Here is a 23,534-nt window from a genome sequence, read left to right as displayed (position 1 = left end):
TTTTTACTTTTTTAAATTATTTATTTATTGATATAAATTATACAAATGTTGGCGCATATCTCTCTGTTTGTTGTTTTAATTTTGTACATAAATTATCTTCATTTGAATTAAGATTTCTAAGAGAAATTGTTTTTTCTTCATATTCATCAATAATTTGTCTAATTTTTATTTTTATTTTCTGTATTTCATTTGCATCTTTTAAAATCAAAGAAGTTGTTAAAACATCATCAAATTGCAATGTTTTTGTTGGCTGTATTGATTTATCAAATTCTGAAAGGAATTTTGATAGATTATTTAATTTTGGTTTGATTTCATTATAGATTTCATCTGCTCTCTTTGTATCCATTTTATTTATTATAATCATTGCAGGTTTATCTAATAAATCAGGTTTATAAAGTTCTATTTCTTTATTTAATAAGAGAATGGTTTCTAAGCAAGATCTATGTTTATGCTTTATAGAAATTTGACATCCTTGAATATCTACAATAAATAACAATAATTTTGTTCTTTCTACATGTTTTAAAAATTTATGACCCATTCCTTTATTAATATGAGCACCTTCTATTAAACCTGGTAAATCCGCAATAGAAATCTGTCTATAGTCTTTATATTTTACAATGCCTATTTGTGGTTTTATTGTTGTGACTAAAAAAAACCATATATTAGAAATAAAACTATATATATATGTAAAATAATATATTTTTAAAAATTACATGGATAATTAGCAATCTTTGGTTTTGCTTTTGAAATTGCATTTAAAAATGTACTCTTCCCTGCATTTGGAAAACCTATTAAACCAACATCAGCAAGTAACTGAAGATCAAGAATTATAGTGCGACTTTCACCTTTAAGTCCACAATATCCTGTTAATTCACAACCTCCTATTCCACCTTTAGCTATCATTAATTTTGTATCTTGTGAATTTATTTCTCCTATATTTTCATAAAACAATCTTGAATAATTAATGTTTCTCAATAAAATAAAAGTAATTATATTATGTATTACCAAGTTTGATACGATTTTCATCATAAACAGTAATACCAATTGGTACACTTATATTTAAATCTTCTCCAGGTATTCCAATAAGACCTTTTTTAGAACTTTCACTTCCTCTTCCTGCTTTTAATTTCATATTGCTTAATTTATACTTAACATTTTTTAATGTTAATTTTTTTTCTGGAATGAGATAAACATTTCCTCCCGGTCCACCTAATCCACCATAAGAAGGTAATCCTGAACCACCTGTACCTCCAGTTACATGAATACGCAAACTATCAATTAAACCTTGTCGATTATATTTCCTTGTGTAATTGTGTAACTAAAGAATTAACCCATAAAATAATATATTTTATTATTATATTAATTAAATCAAAGAAAATTAAATATATATTCAAATTATTTTTACCGTATAACCTAAAACTCGTGTTAATATAACCATTTTTTCTTGTTACTACATCGAATTTAGAAATGAATGTATATCAAAATATAAATTATTGATATTTATAATAATTAAATTTAATTATAATATTAATTTACTTTGATAATATCGTAATTTATAAAATATATAAGAAAACATTCACAAGTAATGTATGAACAATTCAGCAGATGGCATTAATAAATTCATATATTTAGATGATTACGTTTGAAAGTGCAAAGAAATTGTTTTTAAATTTAATAAGTTAAAGTGAAATTTCAATGGAGACTATTAAAAAATATATCAAATGAAGATATTACAATTATCTTTTCAATATCTTAATAAATCAATTTTATATATTTAAAGTAAGTATACATTTTATTATATTTCAAATTTTTTATATTAGATTTTATATTATAATTATTTAAATCATATTTCTTATTTTTTATAATATAATGCAATAAATTTATAAAATACAATATTTTTCTTTATTAGAAAAAGATAATATTATTAAAGTACTATAAACATATCATTGTATAAGTCACTGTAAAATAGAACAAACTATCTTTAATACATACAACTGATTTTAAAATTGAATGTTATTTTTACATAATCAATGTCATTAGAAAACATTATTAAAATTAATTGAAAATTAATAATGATTTATCAGTTTGTTATTAGCTTGTTATTATTTGTTATATATTTTGTATATATTTTAGTTTGAAAATTATAATACATAAATGAAAAAAATTATAAATGGGTAATTATAAATGGGTAAAAAAATGATAAATTATTAAATATTAAATATTTTTATCAAATTTGTATTGTAACATCATAAATATGATGATTTTAAAGAGTGCAACTAAAAATTTAAAAAAAAAAGAACATCTTCGGAAAATATTTATGAATTATTACAAGTCCGATAGAGAGTCTGCTGGCAGGATATGCTATCAGGTCAAGTGAAATCAATTGCGAAGTATAGCAGGAATTAATTGATGCAGAAACACAGAAGAGAAGAAGAGTCGAAGGGGAAGAAGAGGCGATGCATTAACGTAGTTGTGTTCGTTGTTAGAGGAAGTCAGAGGCTCGTCTAACGACGTATGCGTTAAAATTAAATCCAGCCGGAGGCCGACGGCTACGTCTTGCCGACGGCGACGACGACGACGACGTTGCGATGAGATGCGTCCTCTAGCTCAGTCTCAAGAGCACACCCTGGCTGTACGGATGTTCTGATCTTCGATATTTTTTTCCTTGTATTTTCGTGCTTTTATTATCGATTTCATCGATAGTACGTTCAATACATTCATTTATAATTGGAGGCATAATAAGTGCAGATACATTCATTGAGAAAGAACGAATTTTTGCTGAACTATTTTCTTCATTCTATTTCTTCTATTACTTCTACTTCTCTTGAGCACGAGGTAATTAAAAAATGTCATATCTTTCTTATGGCAGCTTTTAGATTCCTCGTTGACGTCAATGGACCATGTCCTGATTTTTCATGGTCAATTGGCTCAAATTAATATATAATATATAATTTAAATTAATATATATTTTATTTTATTTAATAAAAATAATTTTATTTTTTACACGTGAAATTTTTAAATAATAGTTCACTGATCGAATGTATAAATATTACATGTAATAGTTGTATAATACATACAAGAATTTTTGCTGATTCATGTCGAATGATTTATGAAAAATGTCGACGTACTCATTAAAATATAGTTAATCTTTTGATGTGAAGACAAAGCTTTATTCATATTTTTTTATTCAAGAATTAATAGAGAATAGAGTTCAAGTTAATAATTACATTATTTTAATTTTATTTCAAATCAAATTCTATGCGATAATTTGTAAATAACTTTTAAATAAATAATTTCGAATTCTAATATCTAATCTATCTAATAAGTTGAATAAGATACATGTGAAAGTTAATAAAATGAATAATATAAAAATTACAATATTTTCTAATAATTTTCTTGAATGATCGTATAATAAAATTTTGTATAGGAGTGGGGAGTGTGTCATCGAGTTACTAGCCTTGATTCTTCGCCAAATAATTGATAGGGAAAGCATAGTGTTGTCACATTCTCGCGCTAATTTTACGTACAATACTTACGACGCACAATTGACAATTTTCATTATTTTAATGACGCATCTAATTTCATATTTAATATTTAATAAAAAAATTCTAGTGTTTCATTCTAATTATAAAATTATATATAAAAATTTATATTTTTCTTTTATTTTCAATAATAATTTTTATTTAAAGAAAAGAAATTATTTTATATTTATATTTATATTTTGATAAATTAAATAATTGCTTCATTTAAATTCAGTTTTAATTAATTCATTAAGAATAGAGAAATGTTTCAAAAAATTTTTTTTCTTTTTTTCTTTAAAGTGAAAATTATATTTGTGTTTTGATTCTACATTAAAAAAATTAAAGAATTTGTTCGTTTTTTCAATTTGCTTATTTCAAGGCATATGTTTTTTGGTGTTATAAGGGAAGATGGATCGAGATGATGAAGATTTTGGAGAGGGTTTCATCGCAGAATCTCATCCACTTAGGCCAACGCATCTTTCTGTTCCTCTCAGTGGTCGACCAGATTCTAGAGCACCTAGTATCAGTAGCAGTGTTAGTGATTTGGATGTTCCAATTTATACTCGAGAAACCACTATACCTGTCTCTGCTGGAAAAGTAAGTAAATTTTTTCACAAATCTTTCAAATTATTAAAATATTTATTAAAATATTTTCAATTAAAATATTTTGAAATATTATTAATATATTTTTATTGTATTAAATTTATTTTTGAATATTTTATGTATTATTCGTAAATTGCAATTAATAAATGCGTGAAAATTGCAATAATAAACCATTATTTGTTATTAAATATTAATATTATAATATAACAATTTAATATAAATATAATAATAATCAGTTATTAATATATATATATATATATATATATATATATATATATATATATACACATATAAAAACAATAAATTGATCTTGAATATTAAGTGAAATTTATATAGAAGTGATATTAAATCTTATAAAATAAATAATTAACGATCAAAGTATATGTGCAGATATAAATACATATTTTTCTATGCACATATGGAAAGTGAAATATGAATGATCATTTATTTTTAAAATCTAAGTATTGTTTAGCATTATTTATTAAATAATAATTTTTTATAAAATGATTGTTTTTTTAATATGATAATATTATCTTAATAATATATAATATATAGTATATACTATATATATATATTTATAAACAATCAATGATAATAATAAGAATTAATAAAGTAATCATTAAATTTATGAAAACAATATAATTGCGATTTTAAAAATTTTTTGAGGATTATATTATCGATTATAGTAATGAGAATGCAATATTATTTTGCATTTTTATTGTTTCTTTTATCAATAATAATTAATAACATATAAATAATTGGAATTCTTCCAAATAGCAATTCTTAACCTTGCACAGATCATTGATCGATTCTCTGTATGAATATCGTTAGTTGTTAGTAATGCTTTCTTGATCAAATGATCTGTGGTTTCTTCGAATGACGCAAGACATGCTCTAAGCAACTGCACGTAGATACGTATTTGACCCTTGTTAATAGAATTCTAAGCATTCAATTAATATGCCCTTAGTACCTATCGAATAATTAAACGATACTTATCGCTCGTAAAGTAAGCATTATTATATTATTAATTAATTACTATATTAATATTCTATAATATTTTATAAAATTTTTATTAATAAAAATACTGTATCAAAATGTTATAAATTAATGTTTTTTAAAAGCTAAAAATATAATTCTTTTATTTTAAAATATTTCTTTTATTAAAGATATATGCACAAAAATTAGAATATCAATGAAAAATGCAATATCATATTTGAAATAAATGGAAATAAATTTTATGGCAAATATATAACTATATATTATACTTATTTTAAATACAATTTTTGTTCTTATCTTTATAATTATGATAACCTAATTGTTCGAAACAATATTTTTTTTTATATCATAAGATATAACATGCTGTTGTTAACAGATGAATTTTCTTTTATTTAGATTTTTATTTCAAATCTTCAATCCTTGGATTATTTGACGTAAAATCAGTGGTTGTCATGTTGTCGTTATATCATAAAAATATTTAATATTAAATAATTTGAACAGATCTTATTTTTTCTAATTTTTATTAATTATTTATTGGCTTTTTAAAATGTAAATGTTTTATTATGAATATTGTTTTATTTAAAAAGCAGTTATAAATATGCAGTTCATATGATTTGAGAACATTCGATAACCTAGCATGTGATTGGTCGAAATGGTGGGTGTGTACAAGGCATGTCACCTGTCACTGCTTTAATTCCACGGTATACATATATTATCTGACGCAATCACACATAAATGTTACGATAGTAAACGAAATGCATTTTATATTTTAAATACAAATTATTCAAATCATATACATTTAATATTTATAATAATAATAAATGTAATTTTAATAAAATTTAAAAAAAAATATATTTTTTTAAATTTTTTTTCATTTGATTTATAAATATAATTTATTATTATTATTTATTTATTATAAAATCAATTTTCATAATAATGTAATATAATTTTTAAGCTATTATATAAACTATATAAAATTTTTCAAAAATCATTGATATTAATATATTAGGAAACTGGCGTACGTTTTACATGTCACGTTTCTTCGATACTCTTTAGAATTTTTGTATTTCAATATATTTAACTCAATATAATTTCTCAGAAATATTCATTGAGACATAAATTTAATTTTATAATATTTTTTAATATTATTATATTATTTATATTTTAATATAAAAATTAATTTTAAATTAATATTTTTTATTTCCTTTTTAAATATATATTACTTTTTTCGAAATAATTGATGTATATTATTATTATATATATTATATTAACAATATTTTTATGATTAATATATTTATGATTATAATACATATGTATGTATTTATTAAATATTAATTTATTAATTTATAATATTTATTAAATTATAATGAGTTTATAAATAAATATAATAATAAAATGAATTCTACAACTTCGGATTCAATAGACGTTTTAAAGTAAATAAATGAAATATAATTTAAAATGTAAATAATTGTTTTACGATTAACATACCAAAGGAAATGATTTCAAATTTCTTATATGTAGTTCTAGTTTAAAAAGTTTTATTTTTTTAATATGAAAATATTATATAATGATTTAAATTTTTAATTTCTTTCTTATATTTTAATTGCAATATTTAAATTACAAATTACAAAAATATTGAATTATCATAAAATTTTAAATTTATCTAAAGTCATTCACACTTAAATAAAGATATTATTGTTCTTAATATTATATTTGTTGCGTCTTCTGATATTAGAAATTGAAACAGAGAGGGAGAGTGAAAGAGTGAGTGAGAAAATGAGAGAGTGAGAAAGAGAATTCTTGGGGGCTCGCCATCTATCGAAGAATGACGTTGTACAGCTTGCATCAATGTGAAGCCATCGTCCGTCGCCCACGCGTTGTATCGTTCGTTTTTACCTAAGATAAAATAGCCAAGTGCGTTTTACTATAGTATATTCGCGTGTTTTCAACGCCTTTGTTTCTAACGTTTTAATAATTTAATAAATGTTTTATAATCATAAAGATTAATTCTTATCGTTTTTTGTATTATATCCATATATTTAAAAAGAGGTTAGAAAATATTTGTGTATGTTATATTTATTTAGAATTTTTTTATACAAATATAATAAATTTTATAATTTCAGATAAATGATTATTTAGATAAATTTTATTAAATATAAAATTTGAATAATTAATATTTATATAATTCTTATTTCAAACTAATTCTTATTTCTTTCTAATTATTATTTAATCTATAATCATTTATGATATTTATAACATGTATAAATAACATAATTTTTCTCATTTAAATTACAAAAATTATAATTATTTTTAATTATATGATATATTTCAAAACATATCGATCTAATCTCGGTAAATTTTCGTCCCAAATATTCAGAGAGGAAGCGCAGGCTCAACAAAAAGTCAGGAATGGAACTTGGTATATTTCGCACCTTATGTGAATATATATATGGTATATAATATATATTAAAAAAAAGATTATTTAATAATAACTGACATTGTGAATTTTTAAAAATTATAATTTTATTAAAAAATTATATGGTTGTGTATAAATATATACAAATTTAAATTAATTGTGACAAGAATAGTATTTTTAAAGTTATATCACATAAAATATAAGTAATTTAATTAAATAAAGATTACATTCGTTTTAAATTTGACTGAAAGAATTCTATTACATTTGTAAGTAATGATATTAATTATTTTTTAAATCATTGATAAAAAAAATCATTGTTTGCTATATACATAATGCATATTTAATATAAAATATAAGAAAAATATAAAAAAATCAAATTATGAAATAAAAATAAATTATGAATAAAAGATGAATTAAATTTTTTAATGTTTAACAAAATTTTTAAAATTTTTTTATGCGAAAGTAATATATTTTTTTAAAATATATAATCTAAAATTACAAAAAATCAAAAATAAATTAGTAAATGAAGTATTGATTTTTAAATGTTTTAATGTAAATATATTTTTAGATGATTTATATTTATTATCTTATACAATATAACAAAATATTATACATTATGTTAAATTTTTTTTCTATTTTAAAAATATTTAATAATTATTTAATTAACATATCTAAATTATGGAGCTAAAAAAGCAAGTTTATTTCGATATCTGGTTATCGTTTTGTCATGTCGAAAATTAAATGAAAGATAATTTCTCCAATGAATTAAAGATGAAGCAATTCTCGATTTAGAATTACAATAGAAAATGCAAGCCGGTAAATTTTCGCGCGTGCGCTTTGTAAGGCTTCTTGGTCGGTTACTCGTTTATCCAAGAGGTATAAGTATACCAGGATCGAACGTGAATTTTCTTGGAATAGTCAAGCCCGCGTTTTCTTTGACTACGTCACTAATTGTAAGTACTACGTGTCATTCGCGCGGCAACTCAGTCGTTATTTCTACTCTGAAAATACATCGAATGAATTCTTTTTTTATTTTTCTTTTTTTTTTGCAAATACTAATGCAAACCTAACCCATGTATGGATAGATTGACAAATGACTATGAGTTGCAAACAGAAATGTATTATTGAGTTAATTTACAAATGAGAAACATATATGTCTTTAATCAATATATATAGCATAATTTATTAATAATATATGTACTTTTTTTATATTAAATTTTATCTTATATCGTTTATAAACATAATTGTCTAGATATATTACTTTTAAATGTTTATTATTATTTGATATTTTAAAGTGAATCAATGCAAACATATGATGTGAATGATAAAATGAATATGATTGTAACAAATATTCGCGTCTGTCAATTTCAGTTACAAGTCATTCGTGATAAGAATTTGTGATATTTTTATCATTATATTTTTATCATTGATTCTTGATTTAAAATATTTTGATATGCTATATATTATGATAAAAAGCTAGTTTAAGTAAGAGGTATAATTTTAAATTAAATAAATTATGATGTAACGATATCATATTTCGTGACTTATAAAGAAATACAAAATTCATATATACATAAACAAATTTTGTTATATAGAAAAAATTGTCAATAATTTTCATTTAGACTCCATTTCATTCTTTCAATGTACAATGACATGTCAAATTATCATAGATCATGACCCTCTATATTATATATACATACATGTGCATATATGTATCTTCAATGATATTATTTTCATTGTATATTAATCAACAAAGTTTTGATTAATTATTTATATATAATTTACATGCAAACTAAAATTCTAGATTTTTTTACGATCTTATCTCAATGATTTATTTTTTTATATATTTATAATTATAATATTAAATTAATAAATTATAAAATAGAACGTGCTATAATATATAAAATATATAAAGTTAATATATTTTAAATAAAAATAAAATCAAATTATCTTATACTATAATAATAATATTTTAACAATTAGTAAAAAAAAATTACTATGTATATATTAATAGAAATTTATAATTGTGAGTTATAATTTTTTAGATTTTTTGTTGTTAAATAAAAATAAAATTTGTTTTTCTAAAATCAATAAACAAATAGAAGCATTTTGTTATTTTAATATATGTTGATATTGCTATAAATAATTATAATAAAAAATAATAAAAATAATATTTAAATTTTTGTATAAATTTGATTATATTTTGTATTAATTATTTATTATTGGTTATTTACTTGGTTTATTAATTATATTAATTAGTTAATTAATTATAGTTTTTATGATTTGTTATATTTATAATACAGTTTATAAATTTTTAATATATTATGATGGAAATTGTTGCGTTTGTTTCTTTCTTTCATTATTATTTTTTTTATATATACATCAAATTGATTTTTTAATTACTTAATCTTAAAGTTATATCAAATAATATCTTAAAATTATTTAAAATATTTTAAACATCTAATCTTACGTAAGAAATTAAAGTGATTATATTATCTATATATACTTGCTTGTTCCTTTTCATTACATCATTTTTATATTATTTCGTAAAAGATTCGTTTTATCATTGATATTTCTCGTTTTTATAAAATAATATATGAAATATAATTTATACATTTTTTTACAAGCTGCTTTGTGATGGAAACGGAAAACGACAAGGTATCATATAATAAAAAAATTAACAAAATTTATAGATATTGGTGTATGCTTAATTGACAATTATGATTTAGTCAAGCAATAAAATTCAGGAGCAGGCTACAACAAGTACGCCTTCAAATCTAGTGCAGGAGGTAACAAAATTTGTTACAAAGTTAAGAACATATAATGTTAAACGGTTCTTATCTTTTCTGTTTCATTGTTTACTCTTTCACATACATCATGAAGGATAAGAAATTGGTGAGTATATTACAAACTGAACAATATGTAGTTTTTAATACGAAAAGATTAATTCTTATTTTAGCTGTTAAATTCATATATATTTCAATAATTTTTTTGTTTTTATTATTATGCACATAAAGTTTATGATTTTGAAGACAAGATATCTCGAAAGTTTTTTTTATCGACTTAAATTGTGACAAAAATAAAAAATTAACGCGAAACGGAAGAAATCTAATCTCGTATAAAGTTCAAATTTCGGACAGTTGAATATCATTGATGATAATGAATATACATATATTATCATTCTCTATGTCCTGCCTATTAAATTATAAATTTCGAATAGAGGAGACTAAAGGTCATATCGTTATTTCCTTAATTTCACCTTTTTATTTTATTTATTTTTTTATATTTACAAATTTACCGCAATTTATATTCTAAAAAATATGTTATTTCAATTTTAACAAATTATTTCTAATAGTCATTTATGTTACAAAATATGAATCAATTACTGTTGAATTTATCATCATTGATTTACAATTCTAAGGAATATCAATAATTTTTACTTCCTTTGATAATAAATTAATATCTATATAATAAAAATAATCTTTTATCCATTGAAAATATTATTGAAAATAAATCTTATTAAAAATTTGATTTTCTATTGTATTTTGTATTAATGTAAATTTTTTAAATTATTTTTTGAATAATTTGAATTATTAATACATAAATAAAATTTGATTCTTTTCAACGGGTATATACAGAACTTACATAAAATCTGGTTTAACTAATGATAATGAGTCGGTGACTGTATTTTATCATCTATGAAATATTTTTTAATTTTGTTTCTTTAATTATGTTTTCTTTACTTTTTTTTTCATCAAACTTTCTGAATATATAAAATGAAATAAATGTAACATTAAGTGAAAAAAATAGAATTAAATTACTTTGTTTTGAAAAAGTTCAAATAAATTTCATATTATCATATTATATATATTATACATGAAGATGAATTTTGAAAATTTAAAGATTAAAAGTAATACATAATATATTTTTCTTATTTAAGCGGTCTCCATGTTACATAGGTTATGGCAACCGTTTTGTAACTGTAATATTCTTAACTATAAAATTGGCGCATATAACATGATTACTCCATTAAAAGGCTACGTCCGGTTTTGCATTGAGACAGTACGAGCTTGTTACAACAAAATAATAGATCCAGAACAAAATTTTTTTCGTACCATCTTGATTTAAATTATTCTCATATGATAAAATTGTATTATTAATAATGTAGTCTTATATTTATCTTTACTAATTTAAGTGTTTTAATATTTTTTTATATATAATATAACAATATTCTATAATTATTATCACTATTATGAAAGACTTTTTTATTGATTTCGCATTTTATTCATCATTATAAAGAAAAAATTTTATAGAAAAAATTTACATCATAATTTGAAGTGTTATTATTATAATCAACATTGTAAACATGTTCATTTAATACGTCGCAGATGAAATATAAATCCGTTCGATAGGATTATGGTTTAAGAAATTGAGAAGGACAAGCATAAGAAATCTAGATCCTTTCATATAGCGTTTATAATACTTCAACTATACAACTATATATTGTATTATACGGATTATATTAATATATCTACATACTAATCTAGAGTATAACTTTCAAGTATTTCTTTACATCAGATATGGATGCATCAGATTCTTTATCAGGAAGTGGTTAACGATCATTATACAAAATGATCTCTTATATATTTTTTAATGATACTTATAATTATTGATTTTAAATTTTATAAATATCGATTAAGGGAAAGAAAGATCGACGTTAGTTCATAACTATATTTTCTTTCTCGAGAATTTTCTCGGAAGAAATGCTGGAATGGTGAGAGAGGTGAAACTTACATTGCCGCACAGTGTTGTCCAATTGGTATGTATAGAGTTTGTTCAAGGGACCTATACCAAGCTTGAGCGGGAAGTAAAGAGGAGAGGGAGATACGACTGGTTTCGAAAATCAGCTTTCGTCCCGCTCGCACGAATGTTGTCTCAGTAGCTTTCATACGCGACCGTGACACGGAACGATTCGGTCGTTGTCTCCTCACTGTCGTCGCATCGCTCAATTCGAATTTTGTGTACGAGCTAGTGACAAAAAAAAAATTTTTTTTTAATAAGCGTAATACGAAAGCATACAAAATTTTATACCATGACTGACAGAGGATGGTTACAGGTAAAAAATACTTTCAATATAAACATATTTAATGCCAAATAATAATATTTAAATTAATAATTAAAAGTTTCGAATATATTCAGTTTTTTTTTATTCTTTTACAATTCACGATATAAAATTCAATAATTAATAATAAAATATTTGATCGATTAATTATGATTACTGTTCTATATGAAATTTCTATTTGGCGGTAAAGTTGAAATATTTTTTTAAATAAATCTATTGTGCTTGTTCTTAGTATTGTGAATGTTATTAGCATGGAAATATTAACATTCAATTTGAACATTTGAAGTATTGTATATTTTCAAAACGCGGTAACATTTTCACCATTGACGATTAGAAGTAAAAATTGTAATAATTAAGTTATATTCAAGGTAAAAAATTTTATCAGTGTTTTTATTTCTAGAAACAAAGAAATATTGTTTAGGTCTTTATCTCGATCATCCGATTTTATTACAAAACTAAAATGATATACATTTAATTTGATCGATCAAAATGTTATTTTTTTCACAGATTTTGGATCGTTTATTTTATTTAACGTGTTAAACGCGATGTTATTCATTTTTTGTTTTTTTAGATAACCATATATTATATTAAATTCACAAAAAAAATGAAATTTTTTAAGCATAAATTAAATATCACATTGCATCATTGTTTGATGTACTGGAAGTGTTTAGTGCAATGAATCGAATGATCGTTAAATAATTATTATATGATATTCACAAAAAAAAAATTTACACTTTGATAATTTAATCCGGTTAAATACATTTTTCCAATAAGAATTCTATTTTTTTCTTTTTTTTTTTTTTTTTTTTTTTTTTAATATGAAATATAGCAACTGTACAAATGATCGAGTAAGAACATTCATGAAAATTGTTAAAAGCATTGATCTGTTCTTTTGTTGGACAATAATATTGTTCTGCCGACATTGATGCTCTGTATCTCGTATTATCTCATAAATTAATGCAAGTAAAATTCCTTTGAGAGTGAAAGGAAATTAATAAGAGATGATATTAATCTGGAAATACATGTTATGTCAAGACTTGTGTTAAACCAAGGTTGTACTGAATAACCAACCTATATATCTACTGAATATGTGATATGTGTAGGTGACTTTATTGCAATAATGATTTTCTACTCACGTTTAGCAAAAACATTGTGATTGAATATAACGAAAATGTTCTTTCTTTTTCGTAATTATATTTCGTATAATTTTATAAATTTGATTATTATATTGAAATATCATATTGAATAAACAATTATATTATATTATATTATAAATAATCAAAAAACAAAAAAAAGATTATTTAATATTTAATTAATAATAATTTATAATGAATATAAATTATTATATGCATATACGATAATGATAAGAAATGTCTTATTATAAAAAAACAATAAAAAAAAAAAATGAACTTTAAACTACATGTTTAAAGATACAAACATTATTTAATAAATTTTTTTTAATTTTTATCGAAATTTACTTATGAAAAGATTGCTTATGTATCTATGCATTTTTAAAACACAAATTATTGAATTTAAAAAATCGGCAATTACAGTTAATATTTTCGTCGTACAAAGAATGACGCAAACTAATAACGTATGTAAAATCGCAATATTCTACGTATTATACATATTAGCTATGCATAAATAAAAGTCAAATAAGACGACTGTAAATAAGATTAATACATGAACAATATTTCAGAATTTTTATTTTATAATTTTGAAGATACGAATATGTAATATCCGAAAAAAGTATTCATATATTGTGATCTATTTAGTTTAAACAGACATAACTTAGTAATATTCAACTTAGTTCAAAAAGCGATCTATCTCACGTAAAGATTTAGGAAATTAATCCTATTATAATAATAAAAAATAACTGAGTTTCTTAAATTTTTATTTAAAACTTTTATTTAAAAAAAAAAAAATGAAAAAAATTTGTTTGTTGAATAACCTACTTAGTTAAGAATCAAAAAATCCAAGCATACCATCCAAAGTTATTTTTATTTGAACGAAAATAACGTTATTTTTATATTTTCGATCGGAAAAATTTGTCGTACAAAATGAAATATGAAATAAATAATATTCTTTAAAGTAAAATATATTTTATAATTCGATACATTTTTTCTAATAGAAAAATTTACTTGTACTCATATAAGTAATTTTTATATTTTATTTAAGAATATAAAACGAGTTTTTTTTATTTGTTTTTTTATTTTGTATATTTTATTTGATAAAATGATAAAGCATTATAATAATTTCGAAACTTATATAAAAACTCTGTTTTATTTGACGTTATTACTTATATACATATGTATGATTTGATTAAGAATACGTTATATAAGTGATTTAAATATTCTATACGGTACTTATAATATAAAGAAACTAAAGTTATCAAGAAATACCTTAAATTCTTAGGAAATGATCAAACAAATTGATAGATCGAAAATTTTGATAAAACGTTTGCGTTTGTCATGTAGTAGCTATAATTAGAACGCTTGAACTTGTGTATGCCACGAGACCGGTGTAGAAGAGGCTTGGCAACGCGAACCAATCGGCGTTGCTTGGGATAGACACACCTCTGTTTCAACCAATGCCAACAAAAGTTTGCAGAACGGGAAATTTTCACATCTTCTCTCTAAACTTCTAATATGTTCGTTCCAAAAATATTATTCTAATATATAATGAAATTAAATTTCGTAATTGATATTATATTTTTCATCATTATTGCAAGCAACAATCGTTTCTTAATACGTCAACAATATTATATATATTAAAACTAATTCTGGTACATGGATGTAAATAAACACAATTACACTATTGCATGGAATATGCTTATGAAGCAATTTCATTCGCATTGGTATCATTTTTTTGAAATGAAATCTCAGTGAATTTAATCGAATCGGATAAAACATAAATTTTATATCACGATAAAATATTTAGCGAATAAAGACAAAGTTAGATAAATCTGAATTTTTTAATAAATTTTTAAATTTTTAAAAATTTAAAAATAAAATTGTAATTATTGAAAAAAATATAAAGTATAATTTACTTGTTATTTATTCTTAAATCGATATTTATCTTGCTCGTTTAAACTTTTACTTTTTGGACTGATTGCAACAAAATCTTGGCTGTATTCCGAATAATAAAGTTACTTTAATAATCGGTTAAGGACCGAATAAAAAGAAACAAAAATGAACTGTGGCAATGCTCCCATAGTAACAGTATATATTCATGAAATAATCGTGTGGCATTCATATATTATATTTTCATCAGACTTGATGAAAATATCCTGTTAAATATTTGTTTCCGGTTTATCACTTTTTTTTTTATAAATACAAATTTTTAATATAATACGTACATAATCTATCTATATTCTGTTTTATATGTATAGATTTAACAAAAAAGTAGTTGACACGAAATACAAGTGAAAGTGAACTTGAAACTTTATCGTATAGTAAAATAAAAAAACTATTGATGTTATATGTATATAAACAATAAGTTTTAACCAACATAATCTAAATTATTAATTATAAGCTTTTATTATTATAATTTTTAATTATATTTTTGGAATAATCAATGAATAATGAAAATAAAATTAAATAGAAGATGTCTTTGTTAATGAAATACAATACGTAAATTTAGTTGAGAAACACTGACTGGTAAGCTTTCTTGAAGTACGTATGCGTGTCACGTACAATAGTTTGCTTAGCATGTTTGTGTATCACAGATAGAAGCGGTATAAAAATGCGTGGCGGGGGTACCGACCCGCAGAGTGGTCTTTGACACGTGCTTGAAAACAGCGGGAGCTTGTATAAGTCTATATTTTCCATAAACTATTCGAATTAGAACATTTTAATCGCTTATCGGTACGAGCCTATTCAATTCATTGGTAAATCAATTATAATTTCTCGATGACTCTAAGAACGGTTGGATTTAAATTACGACCTTTATTTGGAAGACCGGTAAGATGCAAACAAATCTTAAATTTATCAATTAATAAGTTATATACTAATGTATATTATGATCTTTTTTGTTTTTAAAAAAAATCCAGCCGAGAAAAAAAGGAAATAAAATATTAAAAATAAATTTCCTTTCTTTTTTTTAAATGCTCCAATATTTATTTTTCTATAACATTGTTTACAATTTAATTATAGTTAATTTTTTTAGTTAATTCTTAAATTTTTATTGGAATTTATTAATTATTTAAAAAAACTGAATCTGAATAAAAATTTTAATCGAATTAAGATTTTATAAAGATTTTTATTCTGATATTTATTTAAAATAATTCGAGATATAATCAAAAGATATAATTTTTTTTAACTAGCTAAAAATAAAGCTTTTTAAATATAAGTTTTAAGATTTATTAATTCTTTCTTATAATAAGTGGCAAGATACGTATTTTTCTTTTTAGCCAGTTAGAAAAAATTTTTTTAATAAATTTTTTTAATGTCTGACATTGATGAATAAAGAAAACGATCGACTAAGAAGCAATTATCTTTATTGCAGGGTTTAAACGGACGATTAGCATTTGCTATTGCAGCTGCTGCACTTGGATCATCATTTCAACATGGGTATAACACTGGTGTCGTCAATGCACCTCAGCAGGTATTTCATAAGATACATTATCAGCATTTTTCTCATATACAGTATCGACATGAAGCTACTTTGTAATGATATTTATTCATAAATTACTAAACAAAATTTTTACTTGTTCATAATAAGTGGTTACTTATTTAGAATTCTTAAAATAAATAATTAATTTTTATATTTAAATAATTAGTCATTTACTTAACTTTACTTACATAACAATATCTGGTTTAAGTATAAAATTAATTATATTTTTAATATATATTTAAAAATATTTATATATTTTTATACGAATATTCTATATACATAGAAGTAGTAATTAAGCATTTGGTTATATAATGTTTTTTTAGTTATCTTAGATTTTAATACGTATCTTTTTGTATGTGAAGTCCATTTTTACAAGCGCCACATAATCAATATTGAATATATTAAATACAATGAATGATCGTAGCAAGTGACGCCATTGCAAAGGTAAAAAAAATATATTTAATAATTGAAATCGTGATTATTGTTTCTTTGAAAATAAAATGATTTCAAAAGTAAAAGTTATTTTCGGATAATCAATACTTCTATACTTTAATATTAATATTTCATTTAAAAAAATAATCTCAAAATCAATTCTCTCTCAAGTTTTACTCTCAAATATACAATCAGGAATAAAATTAAATAGGTGAACAAATAGTAAAAATTATTGATGAAGTTTAATAAATTATATTATAAATATAATATACATTGTATATTTAGTTTTAAGTTTTATTATTTATATACATTTTATATAGTATATAAATTATTTAATTAATAATTAAAATTAATATTTAAATTCATGTGTAAGAATAAATAAAATTTATTATTATTATTAAATTAAAAATTAGATGATTATGGATAGATAAAAATAAATGGATAATAACGAATAATTTAAAATTAATATTTATTATTACTATCTATATACTAACTATCTAATGTTTATTATTATTATCTCTACTTGTATATTTTTATTTTTTATCAAAATTTTCAGATATTCATTTTAAATTACTAAAAAAATTCATTTTATTTTTTCACTTATCTAAAATATTAAAATTTGATAAAATCTCTAAATTTTTAATAGAGATAAAATTTGAATCTTTTGCAATTTGCGTAATTCATTAATCGTTAAAAATTTCATATTTTTTTAACATAGTTTTTTAGTAACGTATCATTTGAATCGCTGTCACGTTGAAAAATGAATTTCTAATTCGAAATCATTTTTATTCTTTAAAATTTCTATTTATTATTGATTGTTAATATTTCTAATTTCATTACTGAATCTATAATCCAATCTTCTTTTAGAAAAAAGATCTCTGTTAGAAAAAAGAACTTTAATTATGATGCACGAAATCTAATCATTAACATAATACGCAAATATATGACAAAGACTTAGATTTGAATCTTAGAAACTTGTGGAATTTGTTGGACAATCTCCTTTCAAACGAAATCGGATTGAGTGGATTTTTTTTAATAATTTAAAATGAGAATCTCGATATTTTAACAAAAATTACATGGAAACTTTAATAAAAAAAATAATATAAATATTATTAATATAATATTAGTAGAGAAATAATTATAACAAAAGATAATAATACTAACATTAATTTTAAATTATTATGTATTATAAATGTATTATGTATTATATATTTATTTTTCCATATCTATAATTAACAATTTTTTTTTTATAAATTTAATTCGTTTTATATAATATAATCTTAAATATTAATTTTAATTGTTAATTAAATAATCTGTATATAGATTATAAAGATATATAAGAAATAAAATTTAAACATATAATTATAACTTTGATTAAGTTTATCAACAATTATTTCCGTTTTCAATTAATTTTATCTTCGATTATATTTATAATTAAAAAAGAATGATATAAATGTATCATGTATTACAGCTTATTGAAAATTGGATCAGTGACCTGAAGACGAACCGTACCGGTCAAGTAACAAAACAATCAGAAGTGACTATGATATGGTCAATAGCGGTGTCGATATTTTGTGTAGGCGGAATGATCGGTGGTTCTCTGGTGGGTTCAATAGCCGATCGTTTTGGTAGAAAGGGTGGTCTGTTAATAAACAACATCCTAGTTGTCTTGACAGTAATTTTCGAGGGCTGCGCCAAAACAGCGAAGAGTTATGAAATGATAATTATAGGAAGATTTCTGATTGGTATTAATGCAGGATTAAACGCTGGTCTGGCGCCCATGTATTTATCTGAAATATCACCTATTCATCTACGAGGAGCCGTTGGAACGGTTTATCAATTAGTTATCACTATGTCTATTTTGGTATCACAAATTCTTGGATTAGAACAAATTTTGGGTACGGCCGAACAATGGCCTCTTCTTTTATGTTTGACGATTGTGCCTGCAATCTTCCAAGTAATTGCTCTTCCATTCTGTCCCGAAAGCCCGAAATATTTATTGGTCACTAAAGGAAAGGATATGGAAGCTCAGAGAGGTATGTTTTCAATATTCTGCTAATCGCTTTTTTAAAATTAATATGTCATCTTAAAATAGTTTATATAATCAATTGTTTTCAGTAAACAAACATATATTGTATTATTAGAGCGAAACATTTATCGATAACGAAAATATTATTTATTGTAGCTTTAGCTTGGTTACGTGGCACGATCGAAGTTCACGATGAAATGGAAGAAATGAGGACGGAATATGAATCAGTAAAACTTGTGCCAAAGGTTACACTGAAAGAATTATTTGTAAATTCTACTCTTAGAATTCCATTAATAATTGCGCTTATGGTTATGTTCGCGCAACAATTATCTGGTATAAATGCTGTAATGTTCTTTTCGACGAAAATCTTTATGATGGCACAGTTGGATAAAAGTGCGGCTCAAAATGCAACATTAGGTGTTGGAGCAATGAATGTTCTTATGACTTTTATTTCTTTAATACTTGTTGAAAGAGCTGGAAGAAAAACGTTGATGTTAATTGGATTTTCTGGAATGTTTGTCGATACTGCCTTACTCGCGATTTGCCTTGCTTTTGCAGTAAGTATATTGTTATGAGTAAATTTAATATTGTTGAAAAAGAAAAAGAAAGAGTGTTATAAAAACTTCTAAAATACGCAATATTTTTTCTTTTTTTTTCCTTTTCTAGGAAACATCTCGTGCAGCAGCTTATTTCTCAATCGTATTGGTAATCATGTTCGTAGTTCTGTTCGCAACTGGACCAGGTAGCATACCTTGGTTTTTAGTATCTGAATTGTTTAATCAATCTGCAAGACCTGCAGCAACGTCCGTTGCTATAGCAGTTAATTGGACGGCAAATTTTATCGTCAGTATCGGATTCCTACCGCTGCAAGAGGCATTAGGTGCTTACGTATTCATTATTTTCGCCGCCTTACAAGCATTCTTCGTTTTCTTCATTTATAAGAAAGTGCCCGAGACGAAGAACAAAACAATGGAGGAGATTAGTAGCATGTTTCGACAAATATCGTATCAGTAAGAATTTTTACATTGCACTTAGAGAATTAATTACAATATTTTTAAAGAAACGTTTCACAAATGAATGAATCGAATGTAGGTATGAATTTTTTTAAAGAATCCGTGACTTGACTATAATAAATATATCTATTTTTAATATATATATTTTTATTACGTTTTTATAAAAATTAAAGATAACATTTCTTAAGTAAAATTATATTTTTATTTTATGATAAATTAAAAGAACATTAAGTTTAAATTTTGCATAACTTTTAAACATAATTTAAATGCTGTCAAGTCACGCATATTTTTTAAGAAGTTTGACTTTTAATTAAATTTAAACTTAGTTCCTATTGTTACCGGCACAATAAACTTACAGCAACAGACAAGAAAAGAGTATCAGATTATAAATAACAAAATATAAAAGAAGTAGTAAATTAATTACTTATCTCAACAAATTTACTGATTTTTTTTAAATTCTTTCTCATTCTATAAAATTAACTTTGAACAAAATTAATAATATAATGTAGCCCAAATTTTAGTTTTAGATAATTATATATACAGAGCTCAAAAGAGATAAATATTAAGAGATAAATATTTTATTTATAAAATATATTTTTATCGAAAAACAACAAATTACATAAATAAGGAAATTGATGATAAATAGATATATAAACAGAAAACATATTAAATATAAATATTTAACTCGCAGTTCCTTAAGAATAATTGAGAAAATTAAGTGACAATTATTCATTTTTAGTAGACATTATTCTATCTTCAAAAAAAATGAAGAGACGATATTATTTAACTATATTGATACTAATTATTATAATTCTAGTCATAAAAATATAATATTTTTTAATTGAAATGAATATAATAATGAAATGAATAATTGAAATAATTTGGAACATTTTATTACGATCCACATATATTTTTCATTACTGTAAAAATTATATTTTTAATATAATTTTATTAGGATATAAAAAATATTTCAATTTGTTTAAAATCTTTAATAAAAATTAATTTTACATTAAAGATCTCTAAAATATTTATAAAATGTCTATATATTTAATATGATATAAATATAGCATAAAACTGTTGGAACTTGTGAGATTCATTCTCGAAAAAATTTTATTATTATAAAACTTACAAATTTAAGACATTTTTAAAATTTTTACACATTTTATTTGTTTCGTGTATACATTTATATGAACTTATGCAAATTTTGTTGTATGAGCTATGAAAAAAAAATTTTATCAAAATGAGAAAAATTAAAAATACTGTTACTCTTGTACATAAAAATATCATAGGATAGTATCGTATAGCATAGAAAAAAATATTATATATTTATACATGCATGTAATTAGTGAATGTTTAAATCTGTATACCATCGTTGTTATATTTATTAGATATTTAATTAATACGTAATACGAAAAATAACCAAAAATCATATTAAAATATCGTAATGACATAAGTTAGAAATTTAGGCAATGTTCCGCAGTAAATTATGAACAACAACATATATCCATGAATGCAAATAATACTCAAACTTAGTTCTATTTTTTATGCTAAATTTATTTTAAAATCCAAGTTTTTATAGTGTGCCGGTGTATATCACAAATATATTCAATATATAACTAAAATTAAAAATATTGTGAAATATGACTTCAGATCAGATGTTAGATTTATATCTTAAGTATGTGTTTAATGTATTAGATAATTTAATTAGATAAGTAATACTTTTAAAATTAATTTAGTTAAATATTAAATTTTTACGAAAATTTTTCAAGATAAATTTTTGAAAATGATCGACTTTGTATTTTAACATTTTTAGATATATTTAATAATATTTTAGTAAATAATATTTACGATGTTCTTATGTAATATATATATAATTCTAAAAAAATTGATCATATCAAAATATCATATATTTCAATAAATAACGATAACGACCAAGTAGAACGAAGTAGAATTGAAATAATTATAAGGTAAATGAAAAATTATTAGATATGTTTCAATTGTTAAATTATATCCAATTATTAAATCACTTCATAACTACGAGACACACTGGCATACTATATTATATTATACATAATAATAATACATACAGCAGTAAATAATTAATTTTTGCTTACTAAATTTACCCAAAATTTTTTTTCTAACTTAGAAATTTTATCTAAATAATTATTAATATCAGAGGCTTGAGTAAACAATAATCTGTTTTATTATTTATAATGTAAAAAATTAGGAATTTTATCATAAAACGTATAGATTCTTATAATTTAATATTCATAAGCGTCAGATAAGCAGTAAAGAAAAATATTGATACATATACATTTAAATATCTAAACATATTATTTCCCTTAACTGACGTGTATGGATTATAGTTTTAGTATACTTAAAAATAAATTTATATATGTATAACAGGCAATAAATTATTTATCTATATTTAATATTTGAAATCAAAACTTCTATATTCAAAGTTTTAAATATATATGGTTAGCGTTATAAAAATACCGAATTACATGAAAAATGAGTACAACGCGACATATTTGTAATTTAATTTTGAATTTTTGTATTCATTAATTATATCTCGTAAGTACTTTGCGGTACAATTACAGCATTTAGTGTTAACCTATCGATTATTCATATTTTTTCTTTTTTTTTTTTCTCCTTTTTTTCTTTTTTCTCCTTAAAAAATTAATACAACATATATAAAGGAAATATGAAATAATTCATAAATATCGCGCTATGTTATATTATGTTGTTATTATTTACACATTAGAAAGTCATTACAATTCATAAAATC

General features: G+C 22.2%; 2 protein-coding genes across 12 annotated transcripts; one reads left to right on the top strand and one right to left on the bottom strand.

Moving 5' to 3' along the window:
- LOC100868564 (GTP-binding protein 10 homolog) lies at window positions 1-1,757 on the bottom strand. The gene is made up of 4 exons (XM_031920709.2): window positions 1,406-1,757; window positions 1,006-1,318; window positions 714-932; window positions 1-645 (listed from the first exon to the last, which is right to left on the bottom strand). Exons 1-4 carry the CDS (start codon window positions 1,436-1,438, stop codon window positions 38-40), a joined length of 1,173 nt encoding a protein of 390 aa, XP_031776569.1. The 5' UTR covers window positions 1,439-1,757; the 3' UTR covers window positions 1-37.
- LOC100866137 (solute carrier family 2, facilitated glucose transporter member 1) lies at window positions 1,607-23,178 on the top strand. 11 transcript variants are annotated; one of them, XM_086916126.1, is made up of 9 exons: window positions 1,607-1,779; window positions 3,925-4,118; window positions 10,164-10,194; window positions 10,266-10,325; window positions 10,420-10,431; window positions 17,165-17,263; window positions 19,176-19,740; window positions 19,890-20,290; window positions 20,400-23,178. In XM_086916126.1, exons 2-9 carry the CDS (start codon window positions 3,940-3,942, stop codon window positions 20,745-20,747), a joined length of 1,695 nt encoding a protein of 564 aa, XP_086772252.1. In that variant the 5' UTR covers window positions 1,607-1,779; window positions 3,925-3,939; the 3' UTR covers window positions 20,748-23,178. The 11 variants fall into 11 exon arrangements, with proteins under 11 accessions (XP_086772252.1, XP_086772253.1, XP_012350794.1 ...); XM_012495336.3 differs by lacking the exon at window positions 1,607-1,779 and adding an exon at window positions 2,610-2,835; XM_012495337.3 differs by lacking the exon at window positions 1,607-1,779 and adding an exon at window positions 2,616-2,702.
- The last annotated feature ends 356 nt before the right edge of the window (window positions 23,179-23,534 follow it).

Source organism: Apis florea, unplaced genomic scaffold (assembly GCF_048593485.1).
Source record: "Apis florea isolate Af1SG1 unplaced genomic scaffold, ASM4859348v1 contig_37_pilon, whole genome shotgun sequence".
Classification (NCBI taxonomy): Eukaryota; Metazoa; Arthropoda; class Insecta; order Hymenoptera; family Apidae; genus Apis; species Apis florea.
The sequence above is the reverse complement of the archived record's forward strand: the minus strand, read 5'-3'. Positions and strand labels throughout refer to the sequence as shown.